General features: G+C 44.6%; 1 protein-coding gene across 1 annotated transcript in view; it reads left to right on the top strand.

The window, feature by feature from the left end:
* LOC126188603 (facilitated trehalose transporter Tret1-like) overlaps positions 1-22769 on the top strand; it is a 277714-nt gene that overhangs the window by 25012 nt on the left and 229933 nt on the right. Inside the window, exon 2 of the mRNA XM_049930205.1 lies at positions 1502-1617. Coding sequence (XP_049786162.1) covers positions 1583-1617 — 35 coding nt within the window. The 5' untranslated portion in view covers positions 1502-1582. The remainder of the gene's footprint in view (positions 1-1501; positions 1618-22769) is intronic.

The following is a 22769-nucleotide window of genomic DNA, read 5'->3' as shown; positions in this document are numbered from 1 at the left end:
CCCTGTGTGCCTCGGTCGTATGCAGTCCTGATTGTGGCGCTCACCTGCACGGCGCCAAACACGCATACGACCATCATTGGCACCAAGGCAGAAGCGACTCTCATCGCTGAAGACGACACGTCTCCATTCGTCCCTCCATTCACGCCTGTCGCGACACCACTGGAGGCGGGCTGCACGATGTTGGGGCGTGAGCGGAAGACGGCCTAACGGTGTGCGGGACCGTAGACCAGCTTCATGGAGACGGTTGCGAATGGTCCTCGCCGATACCCCAGAAGCAACAGTGTCCCTAATTTGCTGGGAAGTGGCGGTGCGGTCCCCTACGGCACTGCGTAGGATCCTACGGTCTTGGCGTGCATCCGTGCGTCGCTGCGGTCCGGTCCCAGGTCGACGGGCACGTGCACCTTCCGCCGACCACTGGCGACAACATCGATGTACTGTGGAGACCTCACGCCCCACGTGTTGAGCAATTCGGCGGTACGTCCACCCGGCCTCCCGCATGCCCACTATACGCCCTCGCTCAAAGTCCGTCAACTGCACATACGGTTCTCGTCCACGCTGTCGCGGCATGCTACCAGTGTTAAAGACTGCGATGGAGCTCCGTATGCCACGGCAAACTGGCTGACACTGACGGCGGCGGTGCACAAATGCTGCGCAGCTAGCGCCATTCGACGGCCAACACCGCGGCTCCTGGTGTGTCCGCTGTGCCGTGCGTGTGATCATTGCTTGTACAGCCCTCTCGCAGTGTCCGGAGCAAGTATGGTGGGTCTGACACACCGGTGTCAATGTGTTCTTTTTTCCATTTCCAGGAGTGTATATTACACGGTTGCCTACATTCGAAAGTCTGGGATGTGTCCGAGGATATTCTCCCCTACTGTAGATGCGACATTTGTTGATTGCGACGTGTCAGAAAGCAACGACGTGAGTGGAAACTACTGGGCCTGCACAAATTATGCAGAAGTAATTCCCCCTGGTGGAAAGGTCAAGCCCAAAGTTTTCAGGTTTTGCAAAAGGAGCTGTTCTTATTTTAAAGGGTCACACAATGAGTGTCGAATACTATGTAATTCTTCTGGAGCTTGTAAATAATATTGTGATTGGTAAATTTCGAAACAGTCGAAGATGGGTATTTAGCACTAGTTTCCACACTTCAGTGGTGAAGAGACTGCAACATTTTTGGGAAAAGTGTATTGATCTAAAGCGGTCTGCGTTGTAAAACACTGTTTTACGCAGCTACATTAGCAAATTGTCAACCTTCCCAGATATGTTTCACTACTTTTGATAGTCTGCTCATCAGCTACGAACCGTAATACTTAACAGCAATGCAGAACAATTCCACTCGAGCCTGAAGGACTGTCAGCAATCGCAGCTGTGACTGTATTTTACCTTCTTACAAATCCGATGCGCAGCACATGCACTTCTTTCCTTCCAACGCACCGTGTATCCGCATGCTGAGCGCTATCCAATGTCCCAAACCACTAATGAAGGATTTATTTGTTCTTTGCAGAAACAGATGAAACCAGACATGTGAAGAGTTTCCACTCATCCGCCATTGTGGTTCAAATTCTGCTGACGAAAGCCTCCAGAGATGCCACCAGAAATGGAACCTTCCGTGCTTAACGGGTAAGTTTGAGCCTGCCTTACGCCATCACAGACTGCAATCATAAATCGTCTACGGAATCTTGTACTGCACATGATCTCAAAATTTAGTACTCGGTGCAGTTCTGAGGACACTGCTTAACTGTATGTCGTGTAAATTTATGACCAGTCTAAACAGGTAACGCAGCTCTCGATTGCAAATGTGTTCAGCTCCAAAGGCATTTTTAAAACAATCCTTCAGTTGAGGCTGGCTAACACACTTACTGATGGGCTAAAGCAGCGTCGTTATACCGGGAGTGCTCCTTTAAGATTCGTCAGACGTATTTTCTCTGGTGTTTCGGCAGAAAGATTTTCAATTTAGTTCTTGCACTGTGTAGCTGGATTCAGCCCAGACAACCACTGCTCGTCACGTCTTTCATGTAACGCACTGTGTCACAAAAAGCGTCGTTTTTTTTTCATTTACAATCAAAATTATTTTAAATCGGGCTTAAACATGCCCATAAGGCGCTCCTAAATTGGTGTAGCTAGATATTCGTTTCTTCGATGCTTGACGGTAGCAGTTAGCGCGGGCCAGGACACTGCTGTCACTGCTGAACTAAAGGTTATTCTTCGAGTTTTACTGTCCCTGTTAATATATATCTATAAAAGAAACGTCGCAATAGACTAATCTGGGACCGCTCTACAGAATGGGCACTTAAAACCCCACTTTAAAAATAATTTTGTTTATAACGGGATACAAATCGACGCTTGCCGTCGAGACCAGGCGTCTCATGGAAAACGTGATGAGCAGTATTTGTTTAGGTTGCCTCCAGCTACGTATTGTGAAAACGAAGTTATAAATATCTGATGGAACACCAGAGAAAATGCGCCTGACAGTTCTTGGGAGAGACATCCTGTACTAGCACCCTACGAAAGAACGAAAATCAAATGGTACAAAAGACTCTGAGCACTATGGTTAGTTAGGTTTAAGTAGTTGTAAGTTCTAGGGGACTGATGACCTCAGATATTAAGTCCCATAGTGCTCAGAGCCATTTGAACCATTCGAATTGAACCCTGATGACCAGCGAAGACGAAGACAACCAGCAGTGATGGTGTGGGGTGCCATATCTTTACATCACGGGACCCCTTTCGTCGTCATCTGCGGCAATCTTACAGCTCACCGGTAGGTTGACGATATTCTACAACCCCTTTTGTTGCCCATCATGGCAAACCATCCTGGGCTTATATTTCACCAAGATAGTGCCGGCCCGCAGAAGACGAGAGTTTTTATTGCATGTGTTTGTGCTTTCCCCACCCTACCTTAGCCATCAAGGTCGTCGGATCTCCCCCCCCCCCCCCTCCAGTTGAGAACATCCGGAGCAGGGTCCGCCTGCCATCTTGGGATTCTGACCATCTAACGCCCAAATTGGACAGAATTTGGGACGATATTCCTTAGGAGGCCATCCAACAACTTTGTCAATCCAAAGCGAAGCTGAAGAACTGCCTAAGTGCCAGAGGTGGACCAACGCGTTATTGATTTGCACAATTTGTGAAGCTCTTTCTTTTAAATAAATCATCCAAGTTCTCTGAAATTGTAATTATTTGTTTGTCTGTACGCGTACATCATATCTACCGATTTCCGTCCTATTCGGATAACTCCTTTGTGGTGCGTCATTGCTATTTTTCTCTTAGAGTGTATTAAAACTGGCCGCTCTTCCTCAATATAGTATGTGTGCTTAACATCGCCACATTGATAGATTTTTTTTAGTTATTTCTCTCTTATAACAGATAATCTATTTTTGCTTGTTCCTGATACGTCTGTCCAATAACTGTTATTTTCAACGTTAAAAAAATGTGGTTGTGATGTATATTTTGCTTACTAGAAAGCGTTTGCTGCAGACTACTGGACATATCAAAATTAGGAAAAAAAAAGTTATACCTAGTCTTTTAATGGAACTCTCCAACTGAAATTTTCTAGCGCAAATCTCTACCCATTGAAGCAAATTAAACAGCACTGAATGAAGATACTCTTCGTACGTCTAATTACAGCGTTGCCTAATTACCTTTCTTTGTGTCCGTTCCCTACCGAAGATATATGCGGGACGAAGGTTTTGTTACAGACATTTTTCCTACTGCTAATATGCAAGAAATCGCGCCTTGTGCGTCCGAGAGCGTGAATTTTGCTTCACACTCTATGTACCAATGGGCAAAAGATGTTGAGGGAGGCACATTATACGCTAGTTGGGTTTTCCGACTGAAAATGACCAATTCGAATAAATAGTTCGTTAATTTTACCGCTCAGCCCTTGAATATTCCGATAGAATAATTTCAAATTGACTGTGAAATAAAATTTCCGAGTATTGCCGAAATATTCAACAAATGTAGTTTGTATGGATACACTACTTTAGAATTATGTTGGTCCTTACTAGAAATATTGTGACAAAAATTATATCCAGTTTCTTTTTCAGGCTGAATGGTTTCTTCAGTTCTACCTCCCTTAAAACTTTGTTTCTCTTTGTTGTCCTCCCCTAGAAAAGGTGCTGCATTGACGTTTGTACATTTGTATATTGAGCTAAGAAGGGCTATTGAGCTGTAGCCTATAGAGTACTTATGACACAGGATGGAGACACGGTCTCACATGCACAAAAACTGTCCAATTTATTAATAGTATGCTTGCTGGAAAGTCATTCCGGGTCATACTGTGCAACAGGATAAACTCTTCAGAGACGGTAAATAATGGAGTACCTCAGACATCGGTCTTCACCCCACTCCTATTTAACTTATACATCTTCGATACGCCTGAAACTAGATTTCTTAAGTTTTGATACGCCGATGACTGGGTGCTGGCAACGGGACATCGAAATTTTGAAGAAACGTAAGCAATCTTAAGACTTGATCTGGCGATAATGGGAACATACTTTCGGAGATGGAGACTAAAATCAAACCCCAGCAAGGCAGGGATGGCTTGCTTTTATTTATGCAGCAGAGCGACGAACAGACAGCTCTAGGCTATTTTGGTGACAGATAACTATACGACAATCAGCATCCAAAATGTCTAGGGATTACATTCTACCGGACACTGTCCTACAAGAAGCATCTGGAAAACGTCGCTGCGAAGATATGAACTAGGGACAACCTGGGTTCCCTCTGCTGAAACTAAGCGGACTTGAGCACTTAGGCTAGTCTACTCTAGCGCGGAATATGATAGTCCTCTAGGGCTCAATACTGCACACACACACACACACACACACACACACACTCACACTCACACTCGCGACGCACAGTTGAACAACACGACGTAGTACACTAAGATAAGTCCCCGTCGAATGGCTGTCCATATTGAGCCACATTCCACCTCGTTGACTGCGATGAAAAGCAGCTCTACACTTTCAGTTTAAACGCATATGGTGGAACCATCAAATTACAGTCTTGCCAATATGTAGCAGCTATCAACAAAATACTGTACAAGTACGATGGTTATAATATTGAACCTACAGCACTTTTTCCATGTTATATTGGTTTAGATACATGTGCATTGTTAGGAATAGCAATTCAGTATATTGGTTCTATTGTACTTATAATTAAAAATCTGTTTGAAGTGGCACGGAGATCAGCAGTCTCTACATCCGTTACGGAATGGCGAATCACAGCAACTGTCTGTCATGCTGGCATCTGGCTCCATCTATGAGCTATCAATAAATAAGAGGAACCATATACCTCGTCGCGATGATTAAATAAAGAGAAAAATAGTACGAAAGATAAAATATTTGAATCTAATCAGTTCTAATAGTCGCAGTATTTATCTTATGCCTGCTAGTGTTTCGTAAATATTTTTTAAAAACTTTTTTTTGCCTATCTGACGCAGCCTATGTGTTTAAAGAATAACAAAATAATTGGCTCTCAAGGAGTGAATCTGTCATTTATTACATCTACTAATGTTTACCATTAGATGTAGCAGTAAGTCAGATAACAGCGTATATAATTTTAGTCGAGTTTAGTTTGTGTTATTCATATGCAAATTCTAAGTTTTTTAGTAGAGTCCATAACTGCTTTACAGTGAATGTTACGTATTACGTAGTTCATAAAGAGCGCGACTTGTTTTTCGCAAAGCCTACCTTCATTATACATTAGTCTTGAGTGAACTATAATAGGAGCCCGAACAACAGGGGACTGACGTACTAGGACATGTATTAAAACTCTGAAATACTAGTATCTATAGTATAAGGGGTGTAGGTTACACCACGAATTGTAACTTTTTATACTATCACCTGACTATATACTTCCTGTATTTTTTAGCACTGATAATGGCTAGTTACTAGCCGAAATCTAGATTTGCTTTAATGAAGTCTGAGAGGAAAGGACGACTGATTGCTGTGCTCCATCATTTTGAAAGTCATATCACCGTCGTTGAGTGCATTCCACATTCCTAAGGGAAGGTAAGTTGAATTCCTTATCCATCAAGATGCGGTTGTTCTAGAAAGAAACCGGTTTAGATCAAGAAAACCATCCACGAAACCGCCATGGAACTGCACATGTCTCAGTTCGACCTCTTAGGCTGGACATAGGCTTACCCTCCACACTGCCAGAAATTGCCCTGCGCTAGAAAGAAACCCCCTGCGCAGTACCTACTCCCCCCCCCCCCCCGAACAGGCATCGGAAGACCCAACGGTACCGACCGATCGCCATGTCATCCTCAACGATAAGCGTCACCGGATGTCGATACGAAGGAGCATGTTGTCATCTTTCGCTGCTGGAGCCTCTACTTCTGAATCAAGTAGCTCCTCAATTGCCCTCACAAGGGCTCAGAGCAGCTCACTTCCCAACAGCACTCGGCAGACCCGTACAGTTGGCTAGCCAAGCCCGATAGCGCTTAACTTCGGTGATCTAACGGGAACCGTTACTACCACAGGGGCAAAGCAGAACGTGGACGTAGTTTAACAGAATACGCAGCAATCATGGCAGAAGCACGGACTCGCTTCATATATGGGGTAAGGCTCCATCAATAAACTGCAACTATGGAGCAGCCAGGCAAATCGTCCCTCACTTAGTTACATAACGTCCCAACGCGGCCTACGGTGATACTTCCGACAATTTCCTGACGGCAACAAATGACGCGCAATTGATTATAATAAAAAATTATATGTCTTATTGAAGCTTCCTGACAGATTAAAACTGTGTGCCAGACCGAGACTCGAACTCGGAACTTTTGCCTTTCACGGGCAAGTGCTCTACCAAGCACGACTCACGACCCCTCCTCACGGCTTCAATTCTGCCAGTACCTCGTCTCCTCCCTTCCAAACTTCACAGAAGCTCTTCTGCGAACCTTTCAGAACTAGCACTACTGGAAAAAAGGATATTGCAAAAATGGTTCAAATGGCTCTGAGCACTATGGGACTTAACTTCTGAGGCCATCAGTCCCCTAGAACTTGGCCCTCTGCTGCGCCTTGTCGTCGGTGACTTGGCGCAGCTTCATCACGCTGGTTCACAACGGCGGCGATCGGCTACGGTTTAGCGTCCTCCTCTACTGCACGGCGCAGGACTTCTGCAGCGTAGCTTCGAGCAGCTCCGCATGTTCAGTGAGCTGCGCCGCTTGAGCGTCGGAGAATCCGCGGTGATGGCTGCCTTTTTGTCTTCTCGGGTCCTTGGAGGGGAGAACTACTAAAACCTAACCAACCGAAGGACGTCACACACATCCATGCCCGAGGCAGGATTCGAACCTGCGACCGTAGCGGTCGCGAGGTTCCAGACTGAAGCGGCTAGAACCGCTCGGCCACCTCGGCCGACAAAGGATATTGCCGACGCATGGCTTAGCCACAGCCTAGGGAATTTTTCTGGATATATGTCTTATTGTCTTTATTATACGTAATATTGAGCTTAAAGAAACGTACCATAGATAAATAAAATATGTCTGACATTTTCAGCCACCGATGTTTACTAATCGTCACAGTCTCCCTCCCCCTTCTAGGGTTTCTGTGATCAGGCAATCCAGTTTACCGTTCCCTCCTCTCTTCAGGTGAAGACTACAGTTAGAACTTTACATCTATCGATAGAATCAATAGCAACCAAACTAGTGAGTGAATCTGCACCTGACATAAGCAGCCATCCCAATTCCAAAGAAAAGTTCAAATAAGATCGACAATGGCGTCCCAGAACAAACTCATGACTAGCGTATCTCGCTGCTTACGCTATCTTTCTTTAGTTGAGGCCTAGTTTAGCACGTACGATTACGTGACTCACAGAACGCGAGCCATATATCAGAAAATCCTCGTTAGTACGTTGAACAACTGTTGCATAATTTTGGCGCTTAGTTTCAGTTTTATTTCGGCCATCCTGAGTTTGACCCCTTTCAGAGCAAGAATTAAAAGAAAGACGCTCTCATCCCACTGCACCTGCAGCTGCACTTCTGTCCTTGTGGGCACATTTTTCGCCTGGTGAGACTGTGCGAACCACCGTTCACTTCGGATGCCAGTGAAGGTCGCTGCACCGTAAGTGAAAGTTGCGACCGTTCTGCTGTCGACACGAAAACCTTCGGAAGTCCGCATTTATTGCGAGCTTTAAAAGGTTTTTAGATTATTCAGATGTAATTCTTTTGTGCTCATTACAGATCTGTTTGTGCAAGGCAACAACGGTAACAACTCTAAGTTTTAAACGCTGAAGACCTATACAGTTAATATCAGCTACTGGCAATGACAGTTGGAACTACAGCCGAAACAATTTGTATCTGCAGTTAACTCGTAGCGATACGTTTTTATGGTCACTCTCGAATGTGCACCGTAAGTCGTATAAAAATTACATAACCTCCCTACGATTTTCAACAGCCCTACGTAGGTTTAATGTGATACGGACTCATGCCTAGTGCCTTATTGTGTCTTCCTGAGAAGTAACTAAAGCCTAGTTTACATGACGACACTGGGTTGCACGCAAATGCGCTACCGGCCACTCCGCATCCGCGGTGCTCGTTTGCGCAACTCTTTGGCGAAACTAAACATTTTCGGCTTGTTCCTACTTTGGCGACACTAGCTCCGTGTGTCGGTAGAGAGTAAACGAACTGAAATATTAAGTGCGGAACAGAGGAAGTTGTTCGCTTTCTGGGTATCAATGCTATGCAAAGGTATTTGTAGGGTTTTAATGACGTTGACTACAAAAACAAGCAGCGAGTTGTTGCTGCACCTGAGATTTCATATATGATCTGAACATGGATTCGTAGACAATATCCGAGTGCAGAGCAAAATCCATTCATCTGAAATCATAGACGTACATACACAAATGAGTTAAGGAACATACAGGCAAGCAGAACATCTAGCAGCCGGCCGCGGTGGCTGAGCGGTTCTAGGCGCTTCAGTCCGGAACCGCGCAACTGCTACGGTCGCAGGTTCGAATCCTGCCTCGGTCATGGATGTGTGTGATGTCCTTAGGTTAGTTAGGTTTAAGTAGTTCTAAGTTCTAGGGGACTGATTACCTCAGATCTTAAGTCCCATAGTGCTCAGAACCATTTGAACCAGAACATCTAGCAGCGGAACAGCCCGCGTCTACGAGACAAAAATTCCGTGTTCGAGTTCGCAGATTCTTTTTTAAGGATTGTAGTTGACAGAAGAAAATGCTACAGAAATCTGGGAAGCTGATTTCTTTATTCGATATTAATATATTTAAAACGTCATAGCAGTGTTTTACATTCACAGATTGTAGTACAGATGATTAAAATAACTTATGGTTTTTCAGTATAATTTGTTTCAGCAAGATCGGTGAACAACCGGGCTCACGTCATTTCTTCATGCAGTCACCAACCCAAAGACGTTTCTTACTTTCTGTTATCTCTTGTCTCGTGCAGCGATTTCATGCAAACAAGTTTAACTCCGTCACAACTCGCAAAGCTTTTTTTTTTTTCCCCGGCGTTTCGTTCTGCTCTCTGACGGAGAGCAGCGGACTGTTCTAAGGCGTGCTATATGCCCTCTTCAGCCATTGGTTTCTAGATAGTTTTATTTGGTTCTTTATTTATTTATTATTTCTTGCAAAAGGGGGGAGGGCTTATTTCTCCCAATTTGGAATTTACAATTTGGCGAGGCGCGCACGCTCCACATGTCCGTCCACTCTCCTCTCCTAGACAGAACTGCCAAAACTTTCATTTTACGCACCACTAGGGCACTAAAAAGTGATAAAACGATATGCTGCTTCCGAAATTACTTTGCAATCGTTGTGCCTATTTCTACCATGTTCCATTATTATCTTTTTCTCATTATCTCCTAGTGACGTCACAGAAACGAAAGTAGGATGAGATATTTAAACTAATAATAGTGTCTGTCTGACCATCTTAGAAAACACCAAAAATTTTTTGCAGTTCAACTTTCACCTACACAACCATACAATTAATGAATTAAAAGGTACAGAGTTTTGTGTCTCTGTGAACTGCACTCATGAACGACTGAGTGGAGATACCTACCTAGTAACATGTAAATTCCCTTTCCACTGTAATGGAAACGGTGCCACCCATCTATGTGCGTAACTCGACTCTTTGGCTAGCAATTTCGGACACATACTTCTCAAAAGTGTGTACGACAAACGCTGTGTCCAGAAGCATAAACCGAAGAACCAATGGACACATATAGAATATAGAAGAGATAAAAATAAGTGCGCAGTGTATATACATTGCTGCTAACAAATGAACATTATGAGTAAAATCAAAAGTACCGGTGTGAAATTTTACATAGATAAACCAAACAAAACAAAATATTTATTTTAAGCAAATAATTACTGTAGTTATAATTTCCTTTGTAGGCCACTAACGATGACTAAGTCAATCAGGTGAAACATGTATGATTAATGAAATAGTGTTGGTACATTATGAAATGTATTCGAAAATTGCTGATATAATATTACATCAGCTATGTGGTTTACTATAGACACATGAAAATTTGTGCTGGACCGGGACTCGAACCCAAATTTCCCCCTTACGGATCCGCAGCTCGTGGTCGTGCGGTAGCGTTCTCGCTTCCCGCGCCCGGGTTCGATTCCCGGTGGGGTCAGGGATTTTCTCTGCCTCGTGATGATTGGGTGTTGTGTGATGTCCTTAGGTTAGTTAGGTTTAAGTAGTTCTAAGTTCTAGGGGACTGATGATCATAGATGTTAAGTCCCATAGTGCTCAAAGCCATTTGAACCTCCTTACGGCGAGCGGTCGCCTTAATAACTTCGGCTATCCGTGCACGCTTCCTGGACTGAGCCATACTTCCTTATGTGATAGTGTTTACGTCCCGCAATGCTTAAACACCGTTCGTGTGATCCCCGTGTAGCGAGAGACAATGTTTTCTCGTCACGCATTTTTTTTTTTTTTTTACTTGAAATGAAATACAGTCATTGAGGGTATGTGTTTGACACACCAGTAGAATACAAATTCGGATAGGATAAGATTTTGAAAGGAAATCCGTGATTTCCTTTTCAAGGGAAGCGTGCTTGTATCCTCCTTAAGTTATACAGTGAAACTATTCCAGTATGTAACCCCTTGCCCTAACGGGCGTCGTTTGATACAAGCACTCTGAGATTCACCTTCCCATCCATTGGACCCAATCTGAAGACCATATTGTTTACATAATGTAACACCATAGCAATGAAAAATTGCCAACATACGGAGAAAAAGAATGATGCGTATACCTCATGGTAAAATGGGTGTCTGTCTACTACTATAGGCAAAAAATGATCGAAGTACTCAGAGTACTGTACTTATTATACCGGAACTGGCGAGAACGGTTTTGGATTTGTTTTTGGTGGTGGTGAATCTATGCACATCTATCTGTGTTACCAACGTCCGAGCCATCCTCGTTATATAGTCTGTCTAGTTTTCGTTTGACCGTACCTCATACACTGAAGTCACAAAAGTCATGGGATAGCGATATGCACACATAGAGATCGTGGTAGTATCGCGTACACAAAGTTTAAAAGGGCTGTGCATTGGCGGAGCTGTCATTTGTACTGAAGTGACTCACGTGAAAAGGTTCCCAACGTGATTATGGCCGCACAAAGGGAATCAACAGACTTTGAAAGAGGAATGGCAGTTGGAGCTGGACGCATGGGACATTCCATTTCGGAAATCGTTAGAAAATTCAATATTCCGAGATTCACAGTGTCAAGAGTATTCCGAGAATACCAAATTTCAGGCATTACCTCTCACCACGAACAACGCAGTGGCCGACGGCTTTCGCTTAACGAGCGAGAACAGCGGCTTGCCGGCCGGTGTGGCCGTGCGGTTCTAGGCGCTTCTGTCTGGAACCGCGTGACCGCTACGGTCGCAGGTTCGAATCCTGCCTCGGGCATGGATGTGTGTGATGTCCTTAGCTTAGTTAGGTTTAAGTAGTTCTAAGTTCTAGGGGACTGATGACCTCAGAAGTTAAGTCCCATAGCACTCAGAGCCATTTGAACCATTTTGAACAGCGGCTTTCGCGTAGAGTTGTCAGTCCTAACAGACAAGCAGCAGTGCATGAAATAACAGCAGAAATCAACGTGGGATGTACGACTAACGTATCTTTTAGGACAGAGTGGCGAAATTTGGCGTTAATGGGCTACGGCAGTAGAAGACCGATGCGACTGCTAACAGCGCGACATCGCCTGCAGCGCCTCTCCTGGGCTCGTGACCATATCGGTTGGGGCCTAGATGACTGGAGAACCGTGGCCTGTTCAGACGAGTCCCGTTGGTAAGAACTGATGATAAGGTTCGAGTGTGGCGCAGACCCCACGAAGTTGTGGACCCAAGTTGTCAACAAGGCACTGTGCAAGCTGGTAGTGGCTCCGCAATGGAGTGGGATATGTTCACATGGACTGTACTGGGTTCTCTGGTCCAACTGAACTGATCATTGACTGGAATTGTTTATGTTCGGCTACTTGGAGACCATTTGAAGCCATTAGTGGCCTTTAAGTTCCGAAACAATGGAATGTGTGTGGATCACAATACGCCATACCTCTGGACCAAAATTGTTCGTGATCGTTTTGAAGAACATTCTGGACAGTTCGAGCGAATGGTTTGGCCGCCCAAACCGCCCGACATGAATCTCATCGAACATTTATGGGACATAATCGAGATGTCAGTTCGTGCACGAAATCCTGCACTGGCAACATTTCCGCAATTATGGATGGCTATAGAAGCAGTATGTGTCAACAATTCTGCATCAAGTTGTACTACGCCGGGCAGAAGGACGTCCGACACGATATTACGAGGTATCCCATGACTTTTGTCGCCTCAGGCTCTACAGTTGAGATTTATGGAGGGGCGGCTCATTTTGAACAGGAAAAAAACAAACGAATTCTGCCTAGGGTCCCAGAGAAGGAAGAAGAGTGAGATTTTGCTAGAATGCAGTCGCGTCGTCATTCGCTTTTCATGCAGGGTTCTATTTTCCTCTGGAGCACAAGTCCAATTTAATCACTTTGCCCCCGCTCTCGGTAAGGTACATCTACATCTACACGATTACTCTGCAATTCACATTTAAGTGCTTAGCAGAGGGTTCATCGAACCACAATCATACTACCTCTCTACCATTCCACTCCCGAACAGCGCGTGGGATAAACGAACACCTAAACCTTTCTGTCCGAGCTCTGATTTCTCTTATTTTATTTTGATGATCTTTCCTACCTATGTAGATTGGGCTCAACAAAATATTTTCACATTCGGAAGAGAAAGTTGGTGACTGAAATTTCGTAAATAGACCTCGCCACGACGAAAAACGTCTTTGCTTTTATGACTTCCATCCCAACTCGCGTATCATATCTGCCACACTCTCTCCCCTATTACGTGATAATACAAAACGAGCTGCCCTTTCTTGCACCCTTTCGATGTCCTCCGTCAATCCCACCTGGTAAGGATCCCACACCGCGCAGCAATATTCTAACAGAGGACGAACGAGTGTAGTGTAAGCTGTCTCTTTAGTGGACTTGTTGCATCTTCTAAGTGTCCTGCCAATGAAAAGCAACCTTTGGCTCGCCTTCCGCACAATATTATCTATGTGGTCTTTCCAACTGAAGTTGTTCGTATTTTTAACATCCAGCTACTTAGTTTACTTGACAGCCTTGTGAATTGTACTATTTATCGAGTAATCTAATTGTAACGGATTTCTTTTGGGACTCATGTGGATCACCTCACACTTTTCGTTATTTAACGTCAACTGCCACCTGGCACACCATACAGCAATCTTTTCTAAATCGCTTTGCAACTGATACTGGTCTTCGGATGACCTTACTAGACGGTAAATTGCAGCATCATCTGCGAACAACCTAAGAGAACTGCTCAGATTGTCACCCAGGTCATTTATATAGATCAGGAACAGCAGAGGTCCCAGGACCCTTCCCTGGGGAACACCTGATATCACTTCAATTTTACTCGATGATTTACCGTCTATTATTACGAACTGCGACCTTCCTGAGAGGAAATCACGAATCCAGTCGCACAACTGAGACGATACCCCATAGACCCGCAGCTTGATTAGAAGTCGCTTGTGAGGAACGGTGTCAAAAGATTTCCGGAAATCTAGAAATACGGAATCAACTTGAGATCCCTTCGAGGTGATTCATAATGTTTGAATACAGTATATGCTCCAAAAACCCTACTGCAAACCGACGTCAATGAAATAGGTCTGTAGTTCGATGGATTAATCCTACTACCCTTCTTAAACACTGGTGCGACCTGCGCAGTTTTCCAATCTGCAGGTACAGATCTATCGGTGAGCGAGCAGTTGTATATGATTGCTAAGTAAGGAGCTATTGTATCAGCGTAATCTGAAAGGAACCTAATCGGTATACAATCTGGACCTGAAGACTTGCCCCTATCAAGCGATTTGAGTTGCTTCGCAACCCCTAAGGTATCTACTTCTAAGAAACTCATGCTAGCAGCTGTTCGTGTTTCAAACTCTGGAATATTCCATTCATCTTCCCTGTTGAAGGAATTACGGAAAACTGCGTTCAATAACTCCGCTTTAGCGGCACAGTCGTCGGTAACAGTACCATCGGCACTGCGCAGCGAAGGTATTGACTGCGTCTTGCCGCTTGTGTACTTTACATACGACCAGAATTTCTTCTGATTTTCTACCAAATTTCGAGACAATGTTTCGTTGTGGAACTATTAAAGGCATCTCGCATTGAAATTTTAGCCAATATTCGGGATTTCGCGTTCTTCTGAACTTTGCATGCTTTTTCCGTTGCCTCTGCAACAGCGTTCGGACCTGTTTCGTGTACCGTGGGGGATCAGTTCCATCTCTTACCAATTTATGAGGTATGAATCTCTCTATTGCTGTTGCTACTATATCTTTGAATTTGAGTCACATCTCGTCTACATTTGCATAGTCAGTTCGGAAGGAATGGAGATTGTCTCTTAGGAAGGCTTCTAATGACACTTTATCCGCTTTTTTAAATAAAATTATTTTGCGTTTGTTTCTGGTGGATTTGGAAGAAACGGTATTGAGCCTAGCTACAACGACCTTATGATCGCTAATCCCTGTATCAGTCATGATGCTCACTATCAGCTCTGGATTATTTGTGGCTAAGAGGTCAAGTGTGTTTTCGCACCCATTTACAATTCGCGTGGGTTCGTGGACTAACTGCTCGAAATAATTTTCTGAAAAAACATTTAGGACAATCTCGGAAGATGTTTTCTGCCTACCACCGGTTTTGAACAAGTATTTTTGCCAACATATCGAGGGAAGGTTGAAGTCCCCACCAATTATAACCGTATGAGTGGGGTATTTATTTGTTACGAGATTAAAATTTTCTCTGAACTGTTCAGCAACTATATCATCGGAGTCTGGGGGTCGGTAGAAGGAGCCAATTATTAACTTAGTTCGGCTGTTAAGTATAACCTCCACCCATACCAATTCGCACGGAGTATCTACTTCGACTTCACTACAAGATAAACCACTACTGACACACACAAACACTCCACCACCAATTCTGCTTAATCTATCTTTCCTGGACACCGTCTGAGACTTCGTAGAAACCCTGAGCAAGTCTGGGTCCCGACAGTTTCGACTACAAGTCTGTGCAGGCGACCTTGGACAGTAGCCGGAACACCCAGCGAGAACTGCTGGGCGCGGCGTTTCCAGCGAGATGACCTCGGCAAGGCTGAGGCGCTTCCAGGCAACGCCACGGCGCAGCCCGGTCGCTGCCTGACGTCACACATTCCACGCACCAACGGTCAATGAGCGCATGCTGTTTGTGTCGCGTCTCAGCACAGCAAATATTAGTTCCACTTCATTTCAGAGAATCTACTTCCTCAGTAGGCGAAGTCGTTAACGGAGACCCTGTGGTGGTCCTCGAATCAAAGGTAGCCGCTTAGAATCTTGACAGTGAAACAAATTTTAACCACAAGTATTTAAACTTCCTGGAGGATTAAAGCTGTGTGCCGGACTGAGACTCGTACTCAGGACCGCGTCGTGTAAAATTACTGATCACCAAACTTTCCACCAATGTTGTTGTTGTGGTCTTCAGTCCACAGACTGGTTTGATGCAGCTCTCCATGCTACTCTATCCTGTGCAAGCTTCTTCATCTCCCAGTACCTACTGCAACCTACATCATTCTGAATCTGCTTAGTGTATTCATCTCTTGGTCTCCCTCTACGATTTTTACCCTCCACGCTGCCCTCCAATACTAAATTGGTGATCCCTTGATGCCTCAGAACATGTCCTACCAACCGATCCCTTCTTCTAGTCAAGTTGTGCCACACATTTCTCATCTCCCCAATCCTATTCAATACCTCCTCATTAGTTATGTGATCTACCCATCTAATCTTCAGTGTTCTTCTGTAGCACCACATTTCGTAAGCTTCTATTCTCTTCTTGTCTAAACTATTTATCGTCCTTGTTTCACTTCCATACATGGCTACACTCCATACAAATTGTGGTGTCACCGCCAGACACCACACTTGCTAGGTGTTAGCCTTTAAATCGGCCGCGGTCCGTTAGTATACGTCGGACCCGCGTGTCGCCACTATCAGTGATTGCAGACCGAGCGCCGCCACACGGAAGGTCTAGAGAGACTTCCTAGCACTTGCCCCAGTTGTACAACCGACTTTGCTAGCGATGGTTCACTGACAAAATACGCTCTCATTAGCCGAGACGATAGTTAGCATAGCCTTCAGCTACGTCATTTGCTACGACCTAGCATGGCGCCATGTTCAGTTACTATTGATATTGTGAATAATGTACAGTCAAGAGCGACGCTCATCATTAATGGATTAAAGTTAAGTATTCCACCAGCTACGTCCGTTTTTCTAAATTCTAATTTCCTTGTCCTGTTCCAGACCTCACGCCAGCCTGCGTGAGCTAAAACGCGTGCCTTTCGGCTTCCTCTAATAACACGGTGTTGGCTCTCCTGCCATCCCACAACACAAATACTTTCAGAAACGACTTCCTGACACTTAAATCTATACTCGATGTTAATAAATTTCTCTTCTTCAGAAAGGCTTTCCTTGCCATTGCCAGTCTACATTTTATATCCTCCGACCATCACCAGTTATTTTGCTCTTTCCACCAATGTCCTGCAATAAATCCAAATCCTCCCTGTAGTGTCTCATGCACAGAGGGCATGTGGCACTGTTGGTGGTGAGCCTTGCGTTGGATGAAGACCTGAAGCTCTTCGGTTTCCTTGTCGCTGTTCGAAAGCAGCAGGCTATACACCGGTAACGGTTTCACCCTCTTCCTTCTCTCTTTATCATACAACACAAACAGGACGTCACATTACACCCAACAATGCAGATATGGGCAGATAATATACCTTCGCATATCTCAGTTATAGAGAGTGAGAAAAATGAAACTGTCCCAGAAAACATATTAGGATCCAAATTACATCATTTGCTCTGGCCACAGATAACGGCAGTTGAGTTGTCTACCTCATGGTGCATGGATGAATATGTGACGGTGCAGCACAATGTCACCGTGCATCTGGCAAGGGTAGTAAAGAGAGTACATGCTGCTACCAGGGCATAAATTCTTTACGAATTTCATTCCTTGTATTCAGTTGGACAGTAAATATGCCCCACAGACACGCGTATGAACAATGTACGCAGATGTCAACATTTAAGTGAGGACTCGATATTTGAATAGGAGTGCTGCTACTACTCTAGGGTGTTGGCAAGAATGGGTGAACCATGGCCACATACAGCGTCAAGAAATAAGCAGTCGACCTAGAGAGACGACAGAACATGAAAACTGAGCGATCGTCAGAGAGGAATTCTGACCCCGGTTTTCAATCATTATCATCGATCCGACGTGCAGCTGATCTTCAGTGACCACAAGGACCATTAATAGACGGCTCGTACAAAAAGGGCTGAACTCACGATGCTCCTTACTCCGACTGCCATTGACCTCTGCACACCAATAAGCCCGTTTACAGTGGTGTCGGGCACATTCGGCCTGGAATCTTCTTGACTAGAGTAGAATTGTCTTCAGTGGTTAGTCCTGCTTCGAAATGAGCCCCGATATCCAGCGAAGACTTGTCTGGAGACGCGCCAGACAGCAGTAGGATACAAACCTGACTGTCGCCCGGTATACAGCCAGACAGCCAGGAATGATGGTCTTGGTTGGATGCCATTTCATCTCATAGCAGGATCGATTCCGCTGTCATCCACGTCACGTCAACGTGGTACGTCAACGACGTTCTTCGTAATGTTTTCTTGGCCTTCATGGCAAGCGATCCTCGGTTTACTTTTCAGCAAGATAATGTCCGCCCGCAGAGTTTCTACTACTTGTGCTTGTCAAACCCTTCCTTGGCCAGCAAGGTCCCCTCTCCCCAAATGAGAACTTTTGGAGCATTGTGGCCACGGCCCCCCAACCATATCGGGATTTTGACGATGTAGCGCGCCAGTTGTACACGATATGCATCAGGAGGACATGCAACAACTCTCTCTGTCAATATGAAGCGAAATAACTGTTTGTATAATGGCTATAGGTGGGCCAACGCGTTATGAACTTGTTCAGTTAGTGAAGCTCTTACTCTTGAATAAATCTTCCCATTTTTCTGAAACTGTGACCATTTTTTTGTCTGATCGTGTACATCACATCTACAGGTTTCCATCCCAATCGGATAGTTCCTTCGAGGCACGTCTTCCTTCCTTTCTTTCTTTTTTTTTCAGTGGATGCACTGGGTCAGTTTTATACGATGCTAAGTCGACAGTATCAAAATGGTTCAAATGGCTCTGAGTACTATGGGACTTAACTTCTGAGGTCATCAGTCCCCTAGAACCTAGAACTACTTAAACCTAACTAACCTAAGGACATCACACACATCCATGCCCGAGGCAGGATTCGAACCTGCGACCGTAGCGGTCTCGCGGTTCCAGACTGTAGCGCCTAGAACCGCACGGCCACTACGGCCGGCTCTACAGTATCCACAGTAATAATTACTTTTCTTTAGAAGTTAAATGTGCCAATATCATCATTCGATTTTTGACAGTTATAAGAATTGTGTTACTTGTGAACTGTGAATGTGATTGCATGAAGCAATGTTTGTTACCGTGAGAAATGTAACACGTTCACATGATTCAAATTACGGTGAATTGACTGACATATGACAAATGAACAACATGACAAAAATTTAAATGATAATCGCCAGGCGACACTGTGATCCATGACTTCATTTGATTTCCCATTGTCGCAAATCTTCCGTGGAAAATTTCACAAAACCGTTTCAGTAACTATGATAGAGTGTTATAACTTGTGAAAGGCATCGAGAATAAGGGAGGCGTATTACCATATGTTGAAATTCGATGACGACGTTTCTATCCCCAGTAAAAGTGAGAAAGAGTTGTTGGACCTGTTGATAGGAATGGTCTATCAGCACACACCATTCAACGAGAGTAAACCGAAGAAAGACCAAAGTAATGAAGAGTAGCAGAAACGAGACTAGCGATTAACTTATCATGAAAATTGGACACCACGAAGTAGCCAGAGTGAAGGAATTGTGCCACCGTAGAAGCAAAATAACACGTGACGGAAGAAGCATGGACAACATAAAAAGCAGACTAGCACAGGCAAAGAGGACACTCTGGGCAAAAATATCTGCTAATATCAGGCATCCGCCTTAATGCAGAGTGAAAATCTCATTGTGGAAACATCCCCTAGGCTGTGGCTAAGCCATGTCTCCGCTATATCCTTTCTTCCAGGAGTGCTAGTTCTGCAAGGTTCGCAGAAGAACTTCTGTGAAGTTTGGACGGTAGGAGACGAGGTACTGGCAGAATTGAAGCTGTGAGGACGGGTTGTGAGTCGTGAATGGGTAGCTCAGTTGATAGAGCACTGGCCCGCGAAAGGTAAAGGTCCCCAGTTCCAGTCTCAGTCCGGCACACAGTTTTAATCTGTCAGGAAGTTTCATCCGCCTTAATGTTAGGAAGGAATTTGTGAGCACAGCATTGTATAGTAGTGAATCATTGATTGTGGGAAAACCTGAAAAGAAATGAACTGATGTGCTTATGACGTGATGCTATGGAAAGAAGTTGAAAATTAGGTAGGCTCCGTAAGATTAGAGAAGAAAGGAACGCATGGAAACACTGACAAGACGCTGATAGGACATATGTAACTTCCATGGTACTTGAGAGAGATGGAGGGGGTATGAACTGTAGGGAAAGACTGAGAGTGGAATACATCCAAAAAATAACTACTACTAGAGATGAAGTCGGCACAGAAGAAGAACTGATGGCGGACCGCACCAAACCAGCCAGAACACTGACGACCCAGTTAAAGGTATATAAAAATGTGGTCACGATCGGTCTCTACATTCCTACTCTATGAAATGTAAATATCGTAGTCACCTAGCTGAATAAGTTGAAGATCTGACTTTTTCAAGAAATTGCGGAAACATGTCAATGTTCATTTTTCAACAGCAGGTAGTAGGGTTTATTGACAAGGAGCTGCCTTAATGATGGACCGGCCATAAAGTGCATACGGATTTCACACTGCACCATTAACCTCCAAGGTAAGTGAAAATTGTTTTGTGATATTTCTGAAGGACTCCGTCTATCCGCCTACCCTTCCAGCCGCTATGGGTGAACTCTGACGCTGCATATCAATAGCAGTGAAAGAAGTGCAGCATGCGTTAAATAACTTGGCACCTGCACAGAAACGTATTCTGCTTCTCAGCGCTGGGCGAGTCCTTTTGCTTGTGCTAAAAGGGCGGCTCCTTAGTTTATTGTCGCCTGAGCTGTTCTCTTCGAAGGTTAGTAGCGGCAGAGCCAATTGTTTATGCGATGAGTTCCTTCTTTAAGGACTTTTGACTTGCCGAATTATTGGCCATATTGGCATAACCCGTTAATACGCTCGTCTGTAGACTCACTATCTGTAACTTACAACTTCTAGTCGCGAGTAAGCTTCAGCTGTTGAACTGAACCTAACCTAACCTCTCCTACTCCACTGTGGCCGCATACAAAGGATCCCCCACCACTACCGTTGTTCCTTCACCTGTACAGATATGGACGAAGCTGTTATCAGACCACTGTAACTCCAACGTTGCTCACAAAGGTATGGGACAACTTTGACTATCGTATGGATGTTTGTCGTGCATCTTGTGGAGGCTACATTGAGCACATGTGAAAGAGAAATGAAGTCTTTGATCCTCAAGGTTGCATGTGCGCCCATATAAAAGATATACCCTTGCAGAATCTGATGCCTCTTTTGAAAATAAAAGCTTTATAGTCCTATGTGTAAAGTTAACATTAACCTAGTCTACAGGGCTTGTATCGCCACAACACTGGCAAGCCCTGTCACACATTGGGATGTGTACATGTGTGTTTGCGAAAGGTCATTAACGGAGAAAAAAAGCAAAGTGAAGTCGTATGACATGAATGGCTGTGAGACCCCGAAGAGCAGTTCAGCCACCTAAATGGAAAGGTTTTCCCTACTCTCCGCGCCCACAAGCATCTTTCCTTCGCGGAGTATGAGTGTTGTATGGGTAAGTAAGTGTGTCTTTTTTTTAGCACCGAGGGGGCTGCCGATCTTGATGTCACCTTCAGACAGACCAATCACCACCAACAATGTCACATGCCCTCAATCCTTGAGGCGCTGTAGAAAGCTTTGAACTTTAGTAGAGGACACTGGCACGAAGACTGGTAATCGGAAACTTTACGCCACCACCTCTCGTCCCCTTACCGGGCCAAATACTGGCAGTGAAAATTTCATCCATTATCAGGATTTGATCTGGCTTATCTCCGGGTCGAACACCACCATACATCTGTGCGTTAGCTACGTCGGCTACGGAGGTAGGTAACAGAGAAACAAACCACAGATAATTAAAAATCAATACGTAACACTGCAGATTCTGGACTGGGTTTTAACAGCTAACTCACTGATGAACTTGTTAACACGTTACCAGTTTTATTCCAAAGTTCCCCAGCATTAAATGTAAACTTACCCCTTGATCAAAAACTCAGAGAGAAGAAACGCCTTAACAGATATATTTCTGACATACTGAGGAAGAGCGTGCCAGAATCTGTATTCCGATGAGATCATTTTGAGAAGATTCGATTCTTTGCTCAAGATGATGGAAACCATTGAATTCAGTCAAAAATTCAAAGAGATGTTCTTCCTAGAGGAGGTGAAATGAGACAAAAATCACTGTGTTTCGACGGTTGGAGTCAAGGAAAGACAGGAAACGTCGGAGTCTGTTCCCTCAGTCTGAGCAGGCAGTCCTTGACCACGGCCCCTCCCAACACTTAGAACTAGTTCTATTTTTTTGAGGTCTGAAGCGACCAGTGTGCGGACGTTCATAAGCCCAAACTTCAGAAGGCAGGCGCCCCAGTCTCAGTTTTTCAGCTTCTGTTCGGACCAACGGTTGCAGGAAGACCGCTCTGACCAAGGAGCCCACCTGAGAGCAAGTGGAGGGGCCGCCCCCTCTCCCCCTTTCCCTAGCTCTCAGGGAACGGAAAAAATATAGCGAAGTGTTTTTCTTTCAATAAAATGACTAGAAAGTCAGCACTGCGCACGTTTTTTTACAGAGTCAGCACTGGAATCTTTTTAGGGGTACTGACAAGTCACCATTCGTCTTCCAAAATATTAAAAATACTCCATATTCCTAGGTCTAGCTCTCCCCCACCCCCCACCCCTCTACAAACTAACGTATGGGCGCCCTTGACTCTGACACGTAGCGATATATTCTCGGCACTTGCCGCCTTGAATCAGAGTAATGTCTACTTGCTCGTTACCTTGAGTAGAACGCAGGAATGTCGATCGCATACAGGTGCCCCATT

Source organism: Schistocerca cancellata, chromosome 5, assembly GCF_023864275.1.
Source record: "Schistocerca cancellata isolate TAMUIC-IGC-003103 chromosome 5, iqSchCanc2.1, whole genome shotgun sequence".
Classification (NCBI taxonomy): Eukaryota; Metazoa; Arthropoda; class Insecta; order Orthoptera; family Acrididae; genus Schistocerca; species Schistocerca cancellata.
This window is presented reverse-complemented; position numbering and strand designations above follow the sequence as displayed.